The sequence below is a fragment of the Phytophthora parasitica genome (assembly GCF_000247585.1).
Source record: "Phytophthora parasitica INRA-310 unplaced genomic scaffold supercont2.19, whole genome shotgun sequence".
In the NCBI taxonomy this organism is placed as follows: domain Eukaryota; phylum Oomycota; class Peronosporomycetes; order Peronosporales; family Peronosporaceae; genus Phytophthora; species Phytophthora nicotianae.
The window spans coordinates 161,395-185,278 of NW_008649005.1; the positions used below are offsets into that span (position 1 = coordinate 161,395).

General features: G+C 48.4%; 7 protein-coding genes across 7 annotated transcripts; 3 read left to right on the top strand and 4 right to left on the bottom strand.

Moving 5' to 3' along the window:
• The first annotated feature begins 27 nt into the window (after nt 1-27).
• Nucleotides 28-1,027, top strand: PPTG_22572 (hypothetical protein). The gene has a single exon (XM_008905172.1). It carries the CDS (start codon nt 190-192, stop codon nt 544-546), a length of 357 nt encoding a protein of 118 aa, XP_008903420.1. The 5' UTR covers nt 28-189; the 3' UTR covers nt 547-1,027.
• Nucleotides 1,028-2,128: 1,101 nt separating this feature from the next.
• On the bottom strand, nt 2,129-2,344 carry PPTG_22573 (hypothetical protein; the record flags this gene model as incomplete). Its single annotated transcript, XM_008905173.1, has 1 exon — nt 2,129-2,344. One exon carries the CDS (start codon nt 2,342-2,344, stop codon nt 2,129-2,131), a length of 216 nt encoding a protein of 71 aa, XP_008903421.1.
• A 3,763-nt stretch (nt 2,345-6,107) lies between these two features.
• Nucleotides 6,108-9,881, bottom strand: PPTG_10225 (hypothetical protein). The gene is made up of 5 exons (XM_008904871.1): nt 7,304-9,881; nt 7,114-7,236; nt 6,822-7,051; nt 6,607-6,736; nt 6,108-6,541 (listed from the first exon to the last, which is right to left on the bottom strand). Exons 1-5 carry the CDS (start codon nt 9,839-9,841, stop codon nt 6,278-6,280), a joined length of 3,285 nt encoding a protein of 1,094 aa, XP_008903119.1. The 5' UTR covers nt 9,842-9,881; the 3' UTR covers nt 6,108-6,277.
• Nucleotides 9,882-10,070: 189 nt separating this feature from the next.
• Nucleotides 10,071-10,952, top strand: PPTG_10226 (hypothetical protein; the record flags this gene model as incomplete). The annotated part of the gene is made up of 1 exon (XM_008904872.1): nt 10,071-10,952. The coding sequence occupies one exon, from the start codon at nt 10,071-10,073 to the stop codon at nt 10,950-10,952; it is 882 nt and encodes a 293-aa protein (XP_008903120.1).
• Nucleotides 10,953-11,029: 77 nt separating this feature from the next.
• PPTG_10227 (hypothetical protein) lies at nt 11,030-11,509 on the bottom strand. The gene is made up of 2 exons (XM_008904873.1): nt 11,385-11,509; nt 11,030-11,318 (listed from the first exon to the last, which is right to left on the bottom strand). The coding sequence occupies exons 1-2, from the start codon at nt 11,431-11,433 to the stop codon at nt 11,107-11,109; spliced, it is 261 nt and encodes an 86-aa protein (XP_008903121.1). The 5' UTR covers nt 11,434-11,509; the 3' UTR covers nt 11,030-11,106.
• A 173-nt stretch (nt 11,510-11,682) lies between these two features.
• On the top strand, nt 11,683-21,674 carry PPTG_10228 (hypothetical protein). The gene is made up of 3 exons (XM_008904874.1): nt 11,683-12,864; nt 12,929-20,319; nt 20,385-21,674. The coding sequence occupies exons 1-3, from the start codon at nt 11,730-11,732 to the stop codon at nt 21,606-21,608; spliced, it is 9,750 nt and encodes a 3,249-aa protein (XP_008903122.1). The 5' UTR covers nt 11,683-11,729; the 3' UTR covers nt 21,609-21,674.
• Nucleotides 21,612-22,960, bottom strand: PPTG_10229 (hypothetical protein). Its single transcript, XM_008904875.1, has one exon. It carries the CDS (start codon nt 22,780-22,782, stop codon nt 21,670-21,672), a length of 1,113 nt encoding a protein of 370 aa, XP_008903123.1. The 5' UTR covers nt 22,783-22,960; the 3' UTR covers nt 21,612-21,669.
• Nucleotides 22,961-23,884: the final 924 nt, after the last annotated feature.

A 23,884-nucleotide genomic window follows, 5' to 3' on the forward strand; every position in this document is an offset into this window, starting at 1 on the left:
TGGCTACACTTTTCTCACACGTCACATGTTGAAGTGGTTTTGCTGGTCGACAATTGCCTGTCGCCAGAGCTGTAAGACTTGTACGAGGAAGGCCTTGTGGTGCAACATAAAGAACCTTTTGCGCTTCTGACGCTCGTGACGATCGGATAATTGAGACTTCAGCGCTTTGACAGCACAGCGGAGTCTTCGATGCTTCTGTGCGTGGCGTTCGTGGTATCCAACGAGCTCCTTCTCGATCCACTGGTCCGTACACACGCTCTCCCAGTGATTAAACCAGGCAGAAAGTTCTCGACGCCGGCGCTTGGCTGCCATCTGCTGTATTCCAGAGCGACGATGAGCTTGGTCTGCAGCGATGTGATGCCATTGTTGGAGACGCTGGAGACGTTGAGACTGGCGAATCTTTCGTCGCAACACGCGGAGTTTCAGTCTGAATATGGTGAACGATCTCCACTGGAAAAAACAGTTAGCAGCAGCACTAAGGAAATAGCGACACCGGAAAGTGTCGACCTTCTCCTTAAGCTTTTTCATGTAGCAAACGCGTGCTAGAAGTGCATTGATATATCGGCGAAAGAGGTGGGTTCTAGCAAAGGTATCAGCTCGCAAACGCTGATGTTTCCTGAACTGAGCGACATTGAACCACTGCATGACGCGTCCCCAGAACTTCTGCTGATGGCATAACTGCCAGTGACGACAGGCTCGCTTTAGCAATTCTCGCTTTCGATCACTCTCGGTGCACACAATTCGGAAGTTCGAAATGACACGGCGTTTGCGCTTTTCAACTAACAGAGTCGCTAACTTGCTTTGCAACTGCGTCAATCTCAATCTCGATTGTCTCCAGTTAAAAAGGAGTTGGAAGCCTCGATACAAGAGGGATGTTTGCCAGTGACGAAGAGCTTGAGCTGTAAGAACCCGTTGACGTCTCCAGTTTGCAATTCTCACTTTCCACAGTGCGAAAACCTTTCGAATGGAGAATCGCTGTCGAAAGCGAACAGCCAGAGCGATGGTTGATCGCTCTTGCCGCTTAAAAGAGACCCAGATGCTCCACTTTTGCCACACATCCACCTTGTGAAGGTTTTCCTTAAATTTCATTGCCTTACGCAGTCGTTCATTCATCTGCTTTCTCGCTACGACAAACCGCTTCCACGCATCAAAGTGCGTTTGCATTCGGAATGATTCCTGGTACAGGAACATCTTCCCCATTTGTCGAAGCACATGAGCTCGACGTTTCCAGAAGGTGAACGTCCAACAACATATCTTCGCAGTGTTGAAAGCTATCGCCATCTTCTTCTGGTTGCGAGCACGCACAAATAATCTCCATGTTATTAGCACGCTCTGCTCCACCTGAACACAGCGAAACACTCTTGCTTGTAGTTGCTTCTCGTTTGCGGCTTGTCGCCTTCGCCAATATATTTTCCAGCGCGAGAAGACGTCTCCTTTTTGATTCCGTTTGAACGCACGCGTCAAGTGGGTGTATTTCACTCGCCACTGATGATATCGCTGCCAGTGCCTGAAGTTCGCGGCTACTAGTTTATCGTCTCTGAATTGCTCTGCTTGTATTCCAAGTCCTCGAGCAACCTTATGTGTTGTCCTCCGCTCGAGAAGCCTGTTCAAACCATAATTCAGACGTCTTCTGGTATAGAATCGATGAGCTAAAGCTTCATTTTGACGTTGTCGATGCAAAACAACAGATCGATCTCTCCACTTGCTGACACTGCGAGATAACGCGAGCATTTCAGCCTTGTCAGTTAGCGCCATGATACGCTCCAGCTTCATTTTCGTGACTTCGATATACTCTCTCCATTTTCGGTATCCAGCACAAACCAATCGGTGGGTACTAAAGGAGAATGCTATCTCATTTTGTTCCTTTCGCACTTGCTTCATTTCCACCAGATCTTTCCATGAACTAAGAGATCGTCGAAGTAAAACCTCTACGGAGTAGTAACTGAGGACCCACTCCAGTTGTTTTTGCTTCTCGTGGCAAAACGTAATGTATCGTAGCCACGATTTCCAGGCCTTAGCTCGAAGATTGTCTTTGCACCAGATACTTGCTTTCTCAGTTTCCACCCTCCGTTCAAATTGAGTTTGGGTGTACACAATCCACTTCTTCAAAATCATAACTTGCAAATTATCAAGTCTTCGGTGTTCCATCGCAATTATACACCTGCGCCAACTGACTGCCCGATTCCAACGAGACCACACCATTCTCAAGCATGAAACTCGGTACAATGCGTCGCTTTTGTCTCTGCGTGCTTGAACACAACGTCTTGTAAGCGTTTTCCAAGCACACAAATGGCGTGTCGTACGATTTCGAAGATGTGTCTGTTCGGCCAGAGTCCGTCGACATCGTTTGTTGCGTTTGACAGCGATAAAGCGTCTCCATCGCCTCCAAAGGGATCGTATCCCATTGATTCGACCAAACATTGCAGCTTTCACGATTGCCTGCTGATATCTCGAATGCTTTCTCAAACTAGCTATAGCTCGTTTGCATTGCCACAGAGAATAATGGTCATCAGCTCTGTTCTGCAGAGATTGGTACTGTCGACGTTGTGAGGTAAATAACTTCCATCTCACGAAAGTGGCTCGAGTGAGGTTATTGCAAAGAAGTTGGCTGGTCACCGAGATATTCTGGCGCACTCTTGCAACGTACTCGCGGTGTAATTTCCAGTAGGCCCAAATTCTCCGAAGTAGAAGCCTTCTGCGATAAGAGTAGGCGAGAGTGTACAGAGTTCGCATGCTACGATATCCCTTCCACCTTCGGAACGTAACACGACGGAGAAAGTTTGCTCTGTACTGGTCTGCTTTGCTACTCAGCACACTTTGAAACGTGCTAATCTTCGAAAAGAGTTGCCACTTTTGAAACATTCTAAATAGTAACTTTTGTTTCCGCAGCCGTGATACAAATCTCCGTTTGGAGACTTTGTGGCGAACCTCCTCCTGATAGATCTTCCATAGTCTCAAATACTTTGCCTGTACCCTCCTCGTGTAGAATTGATACGCTTTCATTTTCTTCGCTAGAGCTCTCGATCTGTTTTGGGAGTTTACGTGCCATTGGTATACTGCTTTCACAAGCCGATGGGTATTAATCTGCCGTGTTGTTGTCACTTCCTTATGCCGCAGAATTGACCTCTGAGACCAATTTTCTTGCCAGTGATACATTGCGAGGCACGAAAGATACTCATTGTAGAATTTCTCTGCCATTGCAACCTGCTTACGGTGCTGCCGACGTTGACAACAAAACCTGGACCACTGAGTAAAGCTGGTCTGCGAACGCTTCTGCTTCACTCTCCTGTGCATCACAGCAAGATTTCGTTGAATCTGAATCGCTCGTCTTGTTGATAGATGCCATGCTCGAAGGACTTTTCCTTGCAAGAAGCTTTCATGAGTAACTCTTGCAGAAATTATTTTCTCGTTTGTTGCACGACGGGTGTTGAGAATTTCAAGCCACGCGTAAAAAGAGCGGCGTTGGAGAGACTCCACGTTGAACTGAAGAGCAATCCATTTCTGTTGTCTACGGTGGAAACACTGTCGTGTAAGAGCGTACCAAGCGTACAGGCAACGGGTGACTACTTTGTCGTCGCGAAGTTGCTGTCGATAGGCTAGAAATTCATCCCGTCGACGAAGATTTCTTGCTGCGATGCACCAATGATACAGTGTTTTTATCATTATACGACGAAAGCAGTGCGACAGTGCCTTGCTCTGATTATTTCGAGCTCGTGACGCTCTTTTGGCAAAGCAAAACCACAGGTTGATCGCTACAGCGTATCTGCGTTCGTTATAGTATTGTTTTGCCACTGCCATGTTCATTCTTCTCTCTTTACTAAAACGACAGACTCTTCTCCATTCCGCAAGCGATAGTCGAGCTGTATCCACATCTCGCTTACGAGTTGCAATACAGACGTGAGTATGAACTCGCCACAACCTGAAAATCGACCTGATGTGCTGTCGAGTCTGCTTCTTTCGGAACAGCTTCACAAGCCGCTTGAAACATCTTTTTCGTAATGTTACACCCAACCATTCGCTAACCAAGCGTTGCAAAAGATATTCCTCATTTCGACGGCGCTGTTGCTCAACAATGTTACGTAGAGATATTTTTCCCGTGGTCCAATCGTGCCAAGCACGAAAATGTCTTGCAGTATTAAAATTCCGACGCTTTAATTCAAATGAGGAAATGAAGGAACGAATATGTAGCATTCTTAGCCATCTCTCCATGTATCGGTTCAAGATAAGATCATTCGTACGCTTCAATACGATGCATCGCTTTTCTTTTAGACCCTTGAGAGCTGTTATCTTTTCTCTCCACTCACGAAGCGCATTGTTCAGCTTCCTTGTACGGACAGAACGACGAAATATGCTTATCGCCGTATATTTTCGTGTAGTAGTGACCCACAGTTGGAATATTCTGGTAGCAAGCTTCCGTTTGTACCACCGAGTCGCCCTCCTCATTTGATCTCGTTCAGCGCGATTAGCTCGGGCAAAGAAACGTAGGTTTTGAATGCTGAGCATTTTCAAACCCCGCTCATAATGTCTTTCCATCTCATCAAAGATCTGCTTGCGACGTCGCTTCATTTCAAGAAATTGACACCACGCTCGAATCGCACGCCGTACCGATATTCGATACCGGAAGAAATCAGCTAGCAGCACTTTACGAGCACGTACTTGACGTTCAGCTATATATTGTCTCCACTTTCTAACCCCACCCGACAGACTAATTCGTGTACCATTATCGATTGACCGAAGATACAATGGATTTTCAAATACTGCTTCTCTCCACCAACGTGTCAACTTGCTCAGTAGCTTCTTCCGATAATGTGAGGTGGAAACAACATGTTTCAAGTGTTCTTGTCTTGCTTGACTAATTCCGTCTTGAAAGAATCTAAACATCGTGTTAAGATACGTATGACATCTCTTCGCCGCTAATATATGACACTTTTGTGTCTGTAAAATACATTGACGCCAGTGTTGAAACACAAAACGTTTTCTCTGAGCTGTGTAGATAGTCTGTCTTCGCGTAATTTCACGTTCAACTCGACAGTATCGTTTCAAGTGAGCGAACATATCGCGTTTGATATGGTTCCAGTGGAATTTGTTTGCATCGTCCATGTGCTTTCTCTTCACTTTGTGAATGCTGACACCACATTTCCACGCTCGAATCGCAAATTTCAGCTGTTGTCCACAGTGGAAACCATCGGCTTGTACGAGTTGTTGCACACGCTGCCTCCTGGATGTATCTGCATTGGATCTCCACCGATCAAAACAAGAATATACCAAACGTAGTTCCGCTCTAAACTGGCGACGCTTTTCGACGGACTGAGAGTCTTCAGAAGAATCGTTGACATCTAGAGAAATATTCCTCTGTATGCCTGTAGAGTCCACACGAACGCCCTGCGTTTCGGGTTCAACCAAGTTTTGGATGCTCTTATTTGATTCTTCGGCGCTTGACACGCCCGTATGCCGCTTAAGGATGAGATTTCGACGTGGTAGACGAAGACCAGTAGAGTCACCCCCCATTGAAATGGGATTGCTGGGTCGCGTGTTCATTCCATGGCGACGGATTTTCTTTGCGGACCGACGAAGCGTAAACGCGACCCACTTCCACGCGGAGAAATGAGCTTCGATCACTTTCCTTCTCCAGTAAAACAAGGCAATGAACATCTGCTGATCATCCTCGTCCATTGTGGTCACATACACCTCGTCAGAGCTCTCCGGTTGGGGCAAAGAGAACTGCTCAGTGATATCCCGGTGGTGCTTCGGAAAGCGTGATGATCTTGACAGTGAACTGTACCGCGATGTCTGCTATCAACAACATTCCCACACTTCTTAGCTTGATACTTTGAGAAGTTCTAACAGTAACAATCTCACTGTGTTGTCCCGGTATGCTTCTACTCGCATTGGGTTCCTCGCTCTGTCAATTTTCCGGCCGGAACGCTTGCATTGTGCACAATCCAAAGGTGAATAACAATACTCAACCAGCTCGTAGACACCAAACCAGCGAGAAACTGTACCTGATCTGGAGCTCTCAGTTGATAAACTGGTCGAGTTCGTGTCGCTGCACTTCTAACGTGCTCGACATCTTCGTCCTCAGAAGACAACCCTGAGGATGGCGGGGGCGTGTAATGATCCCGGACATCTTCGCGAGGATACCGTGACGTATGTAGTTCAGGTGGTGTCGTCCGATTCGTCGGCATATCGTTGGTTTAATCCAGTAATGAGCCCGAGGCTTATGCGCTAGCGCTACCCAACTCGAGTACAGATACTGATCATGAAACGACGTGCCGCTTCAACGTGGTAACGTACATGGCATCGGCGCTAGTCCCTTGGCCTGGGCAAGATATCGCACATACACACCTTGGTATACCAGCTCGAATATCTGTGTCTGTAAGTCATCATAAATGGATGAGGACATCTTTTTGCCTGGAGTCGTAATCGCTTTCTTGATTTTCTTGCGCTGAGCTGCTGTGATGACCTTAATACGGCGAGACTTGATGTAGGTAAGATAGATATTCACAGCTCTGGATAGGAGTGTCTTGCTGTCGATACCATCCTGAGTGGACAGAGAGTTAATAGTTAGTCACAAATAATCTGAGCTATAGGGTAGCAGCTCCATACCTCTTTGAACTCCTCGATAGAGATCCAGAAAGTAACCATATCCTCAGCGAATTCTTGTCTTGCAAATGCTAAAAAGCTAGCAAGGCCATCAGGATCCTCCATCATCAAGCGTCTGAAGCTCGCCAGATGCCTAGACAAAGATACCCCAAAGATTCGCGTTAAAACGGACGTGAACTCCACAACGAGCAACAGGGGTGGCAAGGTTTGCAACGTACTTTTCGCTCTCGTTAGCGAGTTGTTCCATACGTTTTCGATCCTGCTCGATCTTCTCCAGTGTGATATGGTCTTCCGTACTCATTTCTACTGTCTCCCGCTTTGAAATAAACTCGTCCAATTGCGCGAAGATTTCTTTCAGACGCTTGTGGATGGGTGGAAGGGCTCGTGCACGGACATTGCATACGCGTCGGCAGGTTAAGACAGCCTTATGGTAATGCCCCATTACATCCTGTAAACGAAGACAGACAAAATTGGTAATTGGTTCATAGGAGATTTAACTGACATTCTTACCAAGCTTTGTAGCAACATCGAAGTGGCTGTGAGAATGTCCTTGTGATCTAGAGGCAACACACTTTCAAACAGTGACAATGCGTCTTCCATCATGCCAGCACATCTCTCAACGTCATCGGTCTCCTGCTCAAAGAATACCGATAAATATTATGTTAGCTGGCTTAGAAAATCATAAGAGAATGCTGAGTACCTGGGAGATCCGTGCCTTCCCAATGGCTACTTTCAGCATTGTAGGATGAAGAATCCCTAGCGAGTCTATAGTCAATTTCTCCACTTTTTCAAGTAGGTCTCGAGCCTTCTCGTATTTCTTTTGTGTTGTGTACAAAACAGCAAGCTCGAGCTCTGCTGGTTGCGTAAAGATCGTCCCTTCCCCTGCTTGAGCTGCATGCTTCGCCGCGACCACAGGCACATCGATTTGCATTTGTGAGATCGCTTTCTCCTTCGCGATTCTTTTCCTACGTTGATACTTCTCAACCTCCGGGTCAACGGAGCGTGGCAACGCCGTAACGGGAGGCACAATGCCATCACTAAGCAGCAACGCGCGCATTTCAGCAACGCAATTGGCACTTTTCACAATTGAGCGTTGGAGAGAATTCTCCTGGTTAGTTTGAACAACTTCCTTAAGTTCGTGCCCCACGTACAACTCAGGGCTCAGCTCTTCGTACTGATGATGTCGGCGATAAGCTAGTTCATGTAGACGAGCATGGCACTTATCACACAACACCTGATCACAAGAAATACATCGCTTCCGAGCTCTGCTTAGTTGACAATTGTCGCAAGTAGGGAACTTCAGTCGCCCCGCTGAATCGGACGGTAATGGAGCAATTAACCCATTCCGACGTCCACGGGCTCTAGTGGCTAGAATACGCTCTCGTTCCTTGTTAAATTGTTGTCGTCGCTTTCGATCTCGCTTCAAAATCTCTTGCTGGATGCTCCACTTCCGAACCATAGGATCGTTTACAGGATCCTCCTCGTTTTCTTCTATAGGTTTCACGTCGTCAGTCCCTTCAATGGATCGGCAACCACAGTTACTGTCACTTTCAAACGAGATATCTGCTTGTGCAAGTGAAATTGTGTACTCGGCCTCGATGAAATTTACGAGAGAAACAATATTCCCGAGTAATAGTCCAGAGTTGCCTTCACTATGTTGTTTAAGGTGTTTGTTTGTGAATTTGATCGCCAGATCCGGGTGGTCGTATGCGTTCAAGTAGTACAAGGCATCGCGTCCGGAGAAATCTCGAGTCAAAATATTGCAGCCGCACTTCATTAGCAATTGTATCATAGTGATATCTCCACGTTTGCATACAATCATCAACGCGTTGACACCCTCGCGATTTTGATGCGTGGGGATGCAATTGTTCTTGAGACAATACACAATATCAGCGTACGTTCCGATACTGCAAATCACTAATAAAGGAGAATTCCCAGTTGCATCTTCATAGTTCGGACTGAGCTGAAATTCTTCAGAGGACAAAAGGTATCGTATCCTTTCCAAGTCCTTATTACGCATAGCCTTATCCATCTCTGCCATACCTTTCTGTCGTATAACTCGGTTTGTCGACAACGGGCTTAATACTTCCCCGTCTTCCTCTTCTTCCTCGGCTTTCAGATGCGCTAAAAGGTTCGCACTAGGTAGGGAGCTGTTCAATGCTGCCACCATAACAGAATTACGGAGTTGGACCGCCCAGTCTAGCGTAGCTTTCCCGTCTAGGTCTCGATGTTCCTTGCTCGCTCCATACGCCAAGAGAACTCTAAACAAATCGGTATTCCCAGAAATTGCAGCTTGGATGAGTGTAGATCTCTCGGTTTTATTCACGCCATCAACGTTCGCTCCACACTCTAACAGCGCCTTAAGTATCTCTTCTCGCCCTTTGTCTGCAGCGAGAAGAACTGCATTAACTTGGTTCTTCGTCTCGTAATTCAAATCTACCTTAAACTCCACAAGGATACTTAGAGCAACGACATCTCCAGTCATTACAACGGCTAACAATGGAGTGATCCCGGCTTTTGTCTCCGTGGTTGGCGAAGCACCGAGTTCAAGCAGCTGCCTTAATACTCTCAGCTTCCCTTTAAATATTGCAGCGAGTATAGGTGTGAACCCATTCTCGCTCTCGTGGTTTAACAGATCAATGTTTCGATTGCCAGAAGTCGAGGTTGCTGGATCGAAAAGAGGCACGAGACGGTCCCAGTGTTGGTGATACACTGCGTTCTCAACTTTCTTTCGAAAACTAGAAGAGAAAAAAGAATGCATCAATTGTGTGAGCTTATTCCGCTTAGCAGGGAGTGCATCCAGTCGTAGTTTGGCCTCGTCCGATTTCTTTAACGCAAGTCCCTTCTCAATGATTCGAGCCTCAAGTAAACGCAGTCGTTGTAACCCTGATACACCGGGTGTCGAGGCCGATACACCCAAAGCCGTCGTCTTCTTTCTCGTCTCTGATATCAACTTGTATAACTTCAATTCTTCAAGTCGCTGGAGCTCCATTCTCTTCTGCTCTCCCTTGCGACGATACCAGGCTTCCATGACAGCTGACAAACGCTCTTCTTCCTCCATTTCAAGACATCGTGCAGCCAGTTTCTGCTGCTCCTTCTCGCAAACTCCAGTCTTCCGTTTCTGCTTCTGAAGCTCGCGCTGCTGCCGTCGCAACACCGACGTCTTCTTTTGCTCCAGGCGAGTGTGCGCTTCCAGATTTTCCATATTGTCAATGTGAAAATCGACGAAAGTGGACATCACTCCTATTTTTGCAACTATATTAAGAGACTTTGATGGCAGTTACCTGCAGAAATTGATGGATTTACCGTCAGGAAGCATCCATGAAAGGCTCGAATTGCTGCATGGCTACATACTTGGACGCAGATTTGGGCGTTCAACCAATCAAAAGAGCGATGACGAGGCACTGCAACTTGCCTTTTGACAAAATGCTTCAGTCCGAGTCCGTCGAGTTCCCTCAGTTGCGAAAATGACGTTCCCCAATCGCATCACCTACCTGCTGTGCTCCCGAGAGAAATCCCAGCAAACTGCGCTACTGACGGCTAGTGACGCTCCTATTGCCAATTTCGCCACATTATGCCATGTGACGCCAGGCAGCGACCACGAGGAGAAGCCCAAGCTCGAGAACGACGACTACTCCGTCCACGACCACGCGCTGCTACCGCTTATACACAAATTCATTGCCATGATCTCGCAGCCGGCGAAGCTCCTCGCTGCACTGGTAATCGACTGCGACGGCAGAACATCCAAGGAAACGTTTTGGGCCAAGGCGGCAGCGTATCAGCACTCGCAACTGCAAGGGCTGTGCACCTCGTGGTATCGAATCATGGAGGACATTGACCTGTACGAACTCAGTCCGGCGGATCTGATGATTTTGAAGGCGGCGGTGTATTACTGGAGGTTATGGCAGTACGTCTGCGCGTCATGCGTCGATGCCGTAGCCTCCATCGAGGAGAGCGCGACAAGTCCGCCGCCCAAGCAGGAGTTGACGTCGTGGACGTCTCTGCTGCAGAAGCGCAATGCTGCGTCCATCTCTCCGCCGTTAGAAGACAAGTGCTCGGACGCGCTGTCTCAAGGCATGATTCTATCGGGTGGCAATGGCATGGTCAAGCGTTCGCGCATCAACCGGAAGAGTAACGAGTTTCTCATCGCGTGGTTCCTGGCGCACAAGGAAAATCCGTATCCGTCTCCAGATGAGCGCGTGGAGATCGCTGAGAAAACGGGACTGGCCGAGCAGCAGGTACGTAACTGGTTTGCCAACATGCGTAAACGTCACTGGAAGCCCAACCGTGCCAACACTAAGAAGCCGCGCTGCCTCGTGGACTACATGCTGAGGCAGAGCGACTCCTGAACTCGAAAAAAGTATCTGTATCCCGTGCCTCTGTACGCCTTTGTAGTAACCTCTTAAAACACTAACACAAACTCCAATCTCGTCGTGCAAATTTTTCTTTGTTTTCAGGTGTATAGTGCTAACTACGAGCAAGTTGTGTGGATTGCATCGACTTTTAGTCCTCGTCGAGGGTCGGAGCCTCGCCGATCTCACTCTTGACGTACTTGTACTTGCCGGAAGAGCGGAAAATATCCTTCTTGGAGCCAGACACGGGGGCAGACGGCAGCGTAGCAGGAGCCAGGCCCAGCGTCTCCTCCTTGAAAGCGGGCGACAGTGCGGGCCAGGCCATCCAGCCGACAAAGATCGCTCCGGGAACGCCCCACGGGGCTATAACGGACAGAGAGGCGGTAGTTAGGACAAGAGCACAATAGAAAAGAGAGCAGAGGAGCGTACCCAAGCCCGTGAGCTCCTTGGCGAGGTGGGTCAGGCGAGCAACAGACATGGTGGAGGACTGTGGGGGTTATGAATTCCGCGGGTGTGGGGCGTTTTGTGTCCTCAGCTTTTGTGGTCAAATGGGCTGAGCATTTTGGCCAATGAACACGAAGTACACAAAAACACGAGATAACTCATAAATAGCATATTGATAGCAGTTTTATAAAAATAATAATGCTATAAAAATATACAGTTTAAAAATTAATTCATTTTAAAACTTATAAAATAATGAACGTTACAATTAGAATTGTATAATACCGCTAATTTAAAGCGTCGATTCGTGATGCCCCTTCAACATGAATTGATATGAGGTGCTCTTCACCGACGACAGTCCTTCTGCTGCTGCTCTGCCTGTGTCTTCCTGCTGTTGTTCATGCTGACATCACCAGCGCAAGCGTAATACCGGTGTCTCTAAAAGCAGGCGCCGTCACTGACGTCGTAGTCACTTTCACGAGCGGAGTTGATGTCGAAGTCAGCGGATCAGTTCTGGTCGAGTTCCCCGCCGGATTCCACATCTCCAGCGGGACAACGGTAGCAGTCACCACAGCAGGCAGCACAACAACGCTGTCAGTCGCGTCCGTGTCGTCGACGCAGTTATCGGTTCTGGTGGGGACGACGAAAATCTTGGCGGGTGTGGCATTCGGGTGTTCGGTGACGGACGTAACCAACCCGGGAGCACAGACAACCAGTGACTTCGAATTATCAACCTACGACTCCAGTAATACACTTTTAGAGAGAAATACGGCAATATCTGGTGTCGTTATTGCAATAACAACGCTGTCTGGCGCGACTGTGGCTCCCAACAGTCTAAACGCCGGCGTGACGGGGACGGCGACGGTGGCGTTCACGAGCGCCGTCCGCTTACCTGTCGGTAGTAAGATCGAAGTGACGTTCCCAAGCGACTTCACGGTGGCGTCGTTGACGCTGTCGTCGGCCTCGAATATCGATAGCAGCAGCACTGTGGCCACGTCCAGCTCCGTGGTAACCGTCACGATCGCGGGCAGTGCAGTGACGGCTGGATCCAGCGTCTCGTTCAAGCTGGACGGCGTGACGAACCCAGGCGCAAAGACGACGGGTACGTTTGTGGTGGCAACGACAGACAGCTCGTCGAAGATTTTCCAGCAGGCGACGGGGGTTAGTGCAGCGACCATTGTGAGCACGACACTGACTGACGTCTCCGTTGGTGTGGATAACGATATCGCTGGTGTGGTGTCAAGTTATTCTGTGGATTTTAAAATGAACGTTGGTATTCCTGTAGGAGGGTATGTGGTACTACTGGTGCCAACCGATTATTCTCTCTCTGGAAGTATATCTTTAGTTGATTCGCAAGTGTCGACCACGTGGACTGGAGTATTGGATGGACAATCGATAAAATTTAAGACCCTAACATCCTACTCTGCAGGTCAGCATAGTGTACAAGTCGAGTTTCTCGAAAATCCAGGTAAGTTATCTGCAGTGCGATGCATCATACGCAAAGTATCTTACTCATCTATATGTTGTTGCAGGAGCATCTACCACCGGGTCATTTAAACTGTCTACGACCGATGCGAATGAGTTTCTTTTGGAGAGTGCGAGTTGTGCTGGTGTCATGATTGTATCGGGTTCAATTACAGATGCAGTGTTCACACCGCAGTTGGCCCATCCTGGGATTGCGTCCCGAGTCGATATTTCTTTCACGACATCCGCCGGTCTTGCAAAGAGCAGTCTCCTGATTATACAGCTCCCAGGTGGAGAATACGATGCAGCTGTACCGAGTCTATCGGTTGTAGTTGCAACGCCAGCTAGCTGCAGTGCTGCTACCTCGTGGAATAGCACGAACGCAGCGTTATTGATTTTAATTACCAGTTCGACGACCATTCCTCACGGTACTGTGGTGACATTACAAGTAACGGCGTTGGAAATGCCGCAATCGATACGGGCAACGTCTACCTCAGCATCAATTGAGAGCTGGAACGCTAAGGGGTTAAAACTGGACAGTTCTAGTACATTAAAGCTCAGTGAGATTACTGCAGTCCAGAGTCTTCCTTGTACGTGGTCTACGGAGACCCCGAATCCTGGAATCACGTCAAATGCACTGGTAACTTTCAACACGAATGGGAGAATCCCAGTCGGTGGCAAAATTGTTTTAAAAGTCCCAACATCCGATTTTTACGCCAACTCGACGGGAAATGTTCCCTCCATCGTGTTTAAAACCCCGAGTACAGTCGTTACCACAGCAACATGGGATGCCTCAAACGCCGCACTTGAGCTAGTAATTGTAAACGACTCCATCCCTTCCTACCAAGTAGGCATTCAAGTGAAGATCATGAAGCTTAACACTCCAGTATCTGTACGAACTGCTTCGAGGTTACCAGCATCGTTGACGACTTTCGATCCTCTTGGGATTGCAATCGATGGCCCCAGTGTACTTGACATGGACGCTATCACAGCAGGCTTCATTCTAGGCAGTCGTCTTTGGACCGCAGTGAACGCAGTGGCTGGTGTTACGAGTGACCAAACTATTGACTTTTTCATTACCGGTCGAGTGGATCCTGGAGGGAAGTTTGAGTTCACTCTTCCTGATACTAAGTGGAGTATGGCCGCGTCTGATGTGGCGACGTTTATCTCACCAAATCTCAGTGATGTCGGTACGGTTGTGTGGGATTCTCCCACTCGAATGATGACTGTAACTCTGACTGGAACGAAATCTATCCCCTCATACTCTGGGGTTACACTACTCATTCGAGACGTGTCCAATCCACCAAAGGAGACGGGAATTAACAACGCGTACCTCACAACTAGAGCTGCTGACAATAGTATCATCGATGGACCTGATACAATTTCGGTTATGACTATATCACGAGGAGCGTTAACAGGTGATAAATTGTGGACATCTATCACTACCACAAGTGCGAGTATGCAGAGCGATCAACGCTTGAGATTTACATTAACTGGAGCTCTGCCAAGTGGTAGTATCATTCTAGTTACGCTCCCTGCTGGTGGCTGGCGAATGGTAAATAGCGCGGCAGTGTCAGCGTCTTTTACTCTACCAGCAGGAGTAACAGTTCAGTCAGTGAGTTGGTCTCCTATGCTTTATGAGTTGCGTGTTGTCACTACTGGGGATATGAGTGAAGGCACAGCGGTGGAGTTGATTGTGAAGGATATGATTAATCCCTATTCAAGCTCAAAAGCTGGTACCTGTACAGTAACAACGATGCTACCAGACTCCGGGGTGGTTGCGGAGTCCAAGAGCATTATCGTAAATGCAATTACGAGCGATATGTTGCCTACAGAAGGTTCATTTGTATCGAGCGTTCCCACACCGGGAGTTCTATCCACGCAGACAATCACATTCAAAACTGGAGGAAAGCTCGAGTCAGGCGCAAAGTTTTGCATTTCAATCACGGAATGGACTCTCATGGCCTCAACTTCCGCCTCGTTAACTCTGTCTGTAACGACACAGTCTTCTCCATTGGCAAGTGAGTTAAACGCAGCAACCAATACGCTTTGTATGCAGACTGCAGTGGCGATTGACCAAGAAACAATTGTTACAATTGTGTTGACGGATATTCTATCACCACAGTCGATTCGTCCGGAGAAATTTACGAAACTAGATATCCAAAGTCACCTCGGTGGAGATGTAAATACAGGATCGATTCGCATGAATGCAGTCACGAAGGGGAAGTTAACAGGTCCATCGACATGGCAGTCCTTAGTTCGCAGTCCTGGTCCAGTTGCAGGCTTGAGAACCGCCGCGAACTTGGCCTTCAAAACAACCGGACAGATCGCTGCAGGAGGGTCCATCTTGGTGGAACTTCCGTTCGAATGGGTCATGGTATCGACGTGTACAGCAACATTCGTTCATCCACCTGTGCGGGGGAAAGTTTTCTGCGGTCAGAACAACATTAGCATTATATTGTCGGACGATCTGGTTGAAACTACCGACGTTAATATCTCGTTCACAGGTGTATATAACCCTCCTCTTGTGATGCCGGAAGGGGTTGCGTCATGTCAGACGATTGCACCAGATGGAGGAGAGATCGATGAGAGTAATTATATCATAACAGGAGCGATCGTAGCAGCAGTGACAGGAATTATTGACTCGGGTGATCATCTCACTGCTGTGGTTGGACTGACTAAGACTTTCGTCTTTGAGGGATTAACACTGGCTGAAAACGACGTCGTAAAGTTTGTGGATGCAAGCACAACCAGCGACGCAAACTGTGGCGAATCAACTACAGGTCAATCAGATGTTGGAGGTGTGAGTGTAAAGTATTTGGGTACGAATCTAGACATTTCCGTCAAGTTCACGCAGTCGTCACAGGATGGAAAACCATTCGCAATTTGCTACAAATTTGGTGACAATCCGTTCAAGTTATACTCGACGCTCAGTATAATGGTCAAAGAGATAAAGTTCGTGAGTTCGAACGTTGGATTTCACGATGTTGCAGTAGCAGATTTCGTGAAAACTTGGACGTTTAATGGCAATGGGATTTCGGCTGGAGATCAGATAAGGTGGATCGATCTCGACGTCGCACAAAGTGCGTCATATATATCAACACCGCCTGACTGTCTTGACACATCGACACTGGCGAAGTTCGCTGCTCTTACTTCTGGGACTCTAAATTCTCCAGAAGATGATTATACTCGCGTTATTCAGCATAACTCGAATGTCTCTTTTGCGTTCTCAGTGGAAAACAGCGGCAAAAATTTCTGTCTATGTTACAAGTTCGGAAACGAACCATTCATGGTCTACCCAGCTATTAAAATACAAGTTAATCATCTCCACAAAATAGAAACTACATCCACTGGAAGTGACGCGGTTGCAGTGGTAGATGCTCCGAAATCATTAAAGTTTTTTGGTGATGGTGTAGCACTGAACGATCGATTATACTTCGTCGAATTGGGTAGTGTATCAACTTGTGAAGAAAGCGATATTGACAAATCACTGCGACTACTACACTTGATCAACAACCAAGTGCAAAGCGTGGTTTTCATTGATGGTAACTTTGTCACTACTGTCAATTTCGATGCCACTGCAGCAGGAATGATGGTGGTGCCTTGCTATCAATTCGGAATGGAGTCGTACCAGCTCTACCAAAACATTCGACTGAAAGTTAAGACGATCAATCGTTACACTGGAACACTAGGATCTCCACAACTTGCGGTTGCTGAAGTTCCAGAACCGCTTACGTTCCTCGGGTTTGGCTTAAATGGTGGAGATCTGGTGCGATGGATCTTAAATGGAGAGGAGGACTGCGAAAGTAATCTCGCTTCTTTGACGGATTCTAAAACGATGGAGCTCGTAGATACAATCACATTGGATAACAACAGTGCAGCACTTTTCAACTTTACCAGCACGCAGAGTGATTTCAACCCTGTGCTATGCTACAAATTCGGAGAAGAGAATTTCAAATTGTACCCTGAAATTTCGATTGCGATCGGAACAATCCGTGCCAAGTCTCCACATGCAGGAGCGAAGGACATTGCTGTATCAGGATCGCGAAAGAATTTTACGCTGCTGGGAACAAATCTTGCGGCAGGTGACCGAATAGGCTGGACAAATGTCATCGATTCGACTGTTCCTTGCTCGAATCTGAGCCTACTAAACCCGAATACGATAAATCTCGACAATGACTATTTGTCGTATCTCACCAGCTCCTACACTTTCGGTGTCTCGCTGTCCTCTTTAAGCTCCGGAAAACGAGTGTATCTTTGTTACGGGTTTGGGCAGGAGCCTTTCAAATTGTTTACTGGAGTGTACTTGGATGTCAAGAGTATCACAAATATGCGAGCACTTGTTGGAAGCCCCAGCGTCGCAGTCGCCGGTGCACTCAAAACTTTTTTATTCGATGGAGACGGCGTGGCGACGGGTGATTTTGCGAAATTTGTGTCCGGTAACAACAGTGACTGCACGGATCCGGGTGTTACACTGATGAATATCATTAATGAATACGACGACTACGACGAGATGGCAATGTTCTTGTACGAAGTTTCAGTCAAAACTACTACTGGAAGTTTTCAAGTAAACGATGACACAAAATCTTCGGGATTAAATCGCGTCTTGTGTTATCGCTTTGGGGTGGAACCGTTCGTCTTTTACGAAAATTTCCATATTGACGTGAAGACAATTTGGAGACTTTATCAGACAAACTTAAAGGCGGGAGGGCAGAACGATGTAGTGGTGATTAACGAACCAAAACAAATGACAATTGATGGAGTTGGTATCAGTGTAAAAGATACACTAAAATTTGTCAACACCGGGACAAATAGTAAAGATTCTGACTGTGTGGACCTACCAGCTCAAGGTCGAGCTGATCAACACCTTTTAGTAGCGACAGATCTGACTGTAACATTGCCGTTCGACTATGGATCGAACGGTAGCATGTGGGTCCTTTGTTACAAGTTTGATGATGAACCCTATCGACTATACCCTACTGTCGGAATTTCAGTTAAGGAGATCGCAGCGTTGTTAGATTACACGTTTCAAGACATTGCCGGCTTAGGAGGAGTCGCGACAATTGGGCATCGTAAGCAGTGGAAACTTGTAGGATCAGGGATCCAGGAGGGGGATACGGTCAAGATCGTACCACAAAGTGTAATGTCGAGTATAGAATGTGGGAAAGCAGACGCCAATATCGCAACTGGGACAGCGATTATGACTGTGGACAAGAAGATGACGTTTTCAGGGACTATTTCGGCCTTCCCAGCGTCCACCAGAGACGTGTATCATTTGTGCTACCAATTCCAGGACGAACCGTTCACCTACATTCGTGACTTTACTTTAACCACGTACGGGATCATCAGTCTAGACCGCAGTGTAGTACTTGAAAGTGCCACAACTACAGCTCAAATCACTGGATTTCGTCTCTCGAACACGGACGAAGTGGGCTGGACTACGAGTTCCAAAACATGCAGCACATTACTTGGACGCACTGAAGTTTCGGGGATGAAGGCTAACCTCTATTTCGCTGATAGTTACACTCTGCTTTACTTATGCTACAGCTTTGATCGTCAGCCTTTTGACATTTTCAAAACTGTGACTCTAACTGTAGCCAAAACTGAAATCTGGACACCTCACATAGTGTCAATTATCGCAGATCAGACAGCAGAAATTGTCGTGTCGGGAACATTTGGAATTACGCAGGGCACAGATCAAATTGCGTGGGTTCCTTCCGACGTTGTGGAGTGCTCAGCTGCTGCTGTAACTTTATATGCAGAGGTGATGCAAACTTCGGTAACAAGTGTCACAAAGTCACAGTCGATCATTCCTCACGCTGGCGAGGCTTCTTTCAGCGCGAAATATGTTGCGCCTAGTAGTGGCAGTGGGATCACAGCGTCCGATAGTTTTTCCACTTGGAAATTATGTTACAGATTTGGAACAACGCCGGACTATATCATGTTTGGGGATGTGCTGTGTATGGTGCTGAATATTGTCGAGGTGCTGTTACTTTCGATGGAAACTACGAGTACTGGGGCTGTGATGAAGTTCCAGTTCGACGGCGTTGGTATGCAAGACTTTGACACAGCGAAATGGGTAGACGCCTCCATGGCTACAGGTGACGCGGACTGTAACATTTTACCTGCAATTGGAGGCAGTAAGACGAGTGACGTAGTGAACTCTCGAGCAACATTTACGTTCGCAGAAGAGAGTAGCTCAATGGCACTATGTTACAGATTTCTAGGTCATTCATTCAAGTTGTACGCTGATATACCAGTCCAAGACTCGACTACGTCTCGCGCTAGTATTGGATCTGCTACCAACTACGATGAAGAGGCTGTTGCTGCAGTCAGTGACCAATTTACTGCCAGTCGAGACGTTGCGACGGTATCGTTAACTCTTGACAAAGACATCAATGAAATACCGCCTGGATCCAACGCTGAAGCAGCTTTCAAAGCGTCTTTCATTACCACGATGGCTGTGTCTTTGGGTATCGACGCGTCTAGAATTCAGATCAAGGAGCTTGTGGCAGGATCAGTGGTGGTCAACTTCCAGCTTTTGGCTTCTGATAATCCCGCAGATCCGTCGGTGAACGAGGCAGTGCAGGATCTTCATAGTCAACTACTGGACACGAGCAGTAACCTCTTGACTAGCAGCACAGTCGTCGTAAAGAACCCTGCTACAGCACTACGTGCTACCGTCACATCAGTCCCAGCAGCAGCCAGTTCATCCGTGGCGATTCAAGCGCTCGGATACCAGTCGAATGGACTCTTCTCGTTTGTAAGAAGCATCTACAGTATCACTGAGAAATCATCCAAGCTGGTGATTCCAGTTATTCGTCTTCAAGGAACATCATCAGTTGTGTCTATCGCAGTGCAAGTCCAGACGTTGGGGACTACAGCGGTTTATGGTAAAGACTACGCGTTCTCAGATTCTACGACTTTCGATGCTTCCTTGATGTTACTTCATCTACGCTTTGATATCGGAGAATCCTTGGGCACAATTGAGTTGGATATACTGGATGATGACGCGAAAGAGGCTCATTTCAAGCTCATTTCCTTAGCTTTACAGAGCCCATCGACAGCTGGAGCAGCACTTGGGTCGACAAAAGAGACCGTGGTTCGTATTTATGATTACGGAGACGGAATATCAATTGCCAATTCGAGTTTTACGGTTAACGGTGACCATCCGGATGAACAGCGAGATGTTCTGCAAGGTTGGAAGGTTGTTGCCAATGGGGAAAGCCCGTTGCGTATCGATAGCAACGGTATCTTTGCAGTTGACGATGTACTTGGTGAAGACGAGTACAACCAGAAGTGCGATCTTGCTGCTCCTACTGGTGTGTGTACGTACGCGTGTGAGTTGGGTGGAGGACTGACGTCTTCTGGTGGATTGGAGTCAAGTTACAACGTGCTGTCTCTTAGTGGAGACGACTACGCTGCAAGTATGAACGGGGTAAGCGCCTTCCCGTCAGAGGTAAAGCACCTTTACTTAGCAGCTATATACTTGCTCTTTTCTAACATTTTTTTCGCTTTTTGTAGGCGTTTACAGTGTCGCTATGGGTGAAGACGACGCAAAGAGATTCAAGCGCTTGTCTCTATTCATACGCCGTGGCTTCGAAGACAGCTCCAGCTGTACCATTGGCATTGTGTAACCCTTCCAATTTGCAACTCTTTATCAACGCAGAGAGCGACGTGAGCGGGTTGAACACATTTGTGAACATCAGTGACAATGCGTGGCATTTCCTCGCAGTTACGTGGAGCTCAGAAGATGGTCGCGTGCATGTGTTCGACAACGGAATGCTAGTGTTTGATGGGGGGCCATATCGTGGCGGACAAACACTGGAGTCCAATGGATTATTTGTGGCTGGTCAACTGGTGCTTTCCAGTGCATCCAGAACACCATGTACTGTTGGAGCAGAGGCTCTCGCGCAGAGTTACACTGCAACTAGCACTGGTGCGTTATTTGTTACAACTACAGAAGATGTGAGCTGCGATGTGGTGGCCAACAGCGGCTTCAATGGTCAGATCCAGCACGTCCACGTGTGGTCACGGACACTCACACGCTCAGAGCTTCTGGGCGAGCTCTCTTGGCCACTGCGGGTCGTCAGCAATGGCCTCGTCTTGGGGTGGAACTTCGATACCTCTCACTTATTGCTACACGGTCGTGTGGTCAATGATCTGTCGATGCAGGGTCATAGCCAGAAGAACCTCGGTGCACTACACTGCAGCCAGCACAATACGTTCCAATTGGCATCAAACGTATCCAGTACTAGCACCAACCTCTGTCTATCTCGAGGTGAGGTTCCCCGACTGGATGCCACCTTCCCTTGCGGTCCCGTGTTCTCCAACATTTGGCACTTCTCGGCTCCTGCAATCTTCGTGTCCAAGCTGAAAGACGCGTATGGCGGTCGTCTCCAATACCGTCTCCTCGCACCGAGCTTCAACGGGTCTCCACGACCTCGCCGTGGGCAGGTTTCCATCTTCAGCACGAATAGCGACGGCGTTGTGACGCAGATATCGGCTGCATTAGGCTCGTTCAATCTCCCTTCAGCCTCTCCCTGGACGTACTATTCAGTCGTATTGCGTGAAGACTTTGGATGGATCACCGAGCCGGATGGAGACACCCTCAGTGCAGCGGAATTTGGTGCTGTGCTTGACGGCGCTACAGTGCTCTGGATTCGAGGAGATATCTGGGGCTACGACTCCAATGGACCAGGACAAGAAGTAGTTTACCTCAACGACGTCGCGCTGTATGGACGATAACAAGACAGGAACTAGAAATTTATTACGCAACTAAACAAATGTTATGTTACCCGTTTCCATTCTAGTACCGGCGAGCCTTGCAGCCAGAAGTGCTGGTCGTTGGCGTGTCGTTGGTAGCAGGGGCATCGGTATCAGAGTTCTGGTCAGTTGATGGCGCCTCAGTCGCTGGTACAGCGGTGGTCACGGTGGGTGCTTCTGTGGTCTCTTCAACTTCGCTAGCATCGGCTTCGCTAGCTTCGGCCTCGCTAGCCGCATCGTCTTCGCTCGTCTCCGTCGACGGAGCCGCCGTAGTTACAGTAGGAGTAGCTGTGGTGGCCACGGGAGCTGGTGTGTTGGCTGACGTTGACGTGCTCTCGCTGCCCGTGCTGGAACCGGCGACGCTCGAAGTGGAGCCGAGGTCGCTGGGGATGCCGTTCTCGACCGTCACGCCGTTAAACGACAGTATGTCCTGCTTGTCCGCCATTTTGACAGCACTGCCGTCGTTCGAGAGCGTGAGCTGACCAAAGTGGAACTCGTAGTCCGTGGGGACGGCTCCGTTGTAGGTCTCGGTCTTGGTGAGTGCCAGGGCGTCGTCACCTTCACTGAAGTAGAGCGCCAACTCTCCCGAAGACACGGCGATGCCGAAATTGTACCAGGTCTCGGTCTTGAACTCCGTCGACCAGCGGGTCTCGGTGCTGCCGCCAGTGTACCAGACGAGCAGTACCGGGTCCACGGACGCGTCGATGCGGATCTCGAACAGGTGCGACTCGGGGAAGACAACTTGCCATGAATACAGGTTAACGTAGGCCTCCTCCTTCATCAGACTCACGCGGAAGAAGGTGGTGCCGGCCGTGTTTCCAGCGACGTCCTGCACCAATTCGGAGCGACGGAAATTAGTCTGACCGCCGAAAATGGCCTCGGAATCCACGGCCAGCGTGGCAACGCCCGTGTCGCCGTTGAAGGCGGGCGAGCGGCCCTTCTGGGTGATGGTAACCCACTGGTCCGGGCTCACAGTGCCATTCTGGCGGTTGGTCAGGATATGCGTCAGATACTTGTCTGTGAGCGTATCGACAGCCAGGTCCTGGAAGGTGCCGTCCCAGGGCAGCGCCTGGTCGTCTGCGGCGTGGACGACGCTAGACAGCAGCGTCGCTAGGAGCACCATGCCGGTCGTGAGGATCGAGTGGATGCGGGCCATTGCAGAAAACTGAAGAAGCTTTAACTGGTGTCGAGCAAAAGCTGCAATGATTAGGATGAGCAGGGCGAGGATCAGCCTGGTCTGGGTGGCACCTTCATGTAAAGTCCTGCGTAGCAGTTCTTCATAGGCATCTGGCTGGCTGCACTACTTAGTGAAATCAAGAGTACGACTGGAGAAATCTGTCAGCTGGGTTTGAAGAATTAACGATCGCTGATCCATGCTTGTCAAGTCGACAGCTGGTCAATGGGGCTGCCATTGGCACGATCAGGTCGCGAATAGCGGCTCGGCTGGGGGAGAAACACCGAACTTTGGAGCACCGAGACATAAATAGAACCAACAGTTGTGACACAAAATCGCCATATTTGCAAACACGACGTCGTTAATTTATTCTAGACTACATTCGCTCAGAAACCATCCCTTTGTCTAAGGGTAAAGCTAGAAAGATCATCATGGAGGCTCGCCGTTCTTGCCATTCATCCTCTGTCCCGGACCCAACTCCTGACGAACAGCCTGTTGAAGAGGGCGTGCCGTTAATGCTGACTACGTCCGCTGTGTCTACGTGCTTAACTGCTGCTTGTCTCCAGCCCGCATCTTCGCCACTTTTCGACAGGGGGCCTATAATGCCGTCTTCTGCTTCGAGAGAACTGCTGCAGGATATGCCGTTCAACACAAAGTCGATACCAAGGAGAGCAACATTCGCTGAGGCTTCTGCATGTACACAGTCAGACTCAAGTATTGTGTCAGCTCCATTGTCGTCGGGAGTTCGATCAACTGAGTCCACTATACTCGAATCTTCATATTCACCGATGCTTATCCAACCTTCACAAACGGTACCAACCAACTATCAACTAAGGCCACCCCCAGAGGAAGAATATTTGAGTGAAGCTGATGCAGAAGCCGCTATTCATGCGTGGACCGTGCTACATGGCTACAACGTAACTAAAAAGCAATTAGAAAGAAACAAAACTGGAGACGTGATATACCGACTATTTGCGTGTGACCAATGGGGTAAGCCCAAGAACACTCGACGTCTGCGAGAACAAGATCGTGTTCGCACAAATAAACGCTCGGGACGATGCGGATGTCCTATGCGCATCAAAAT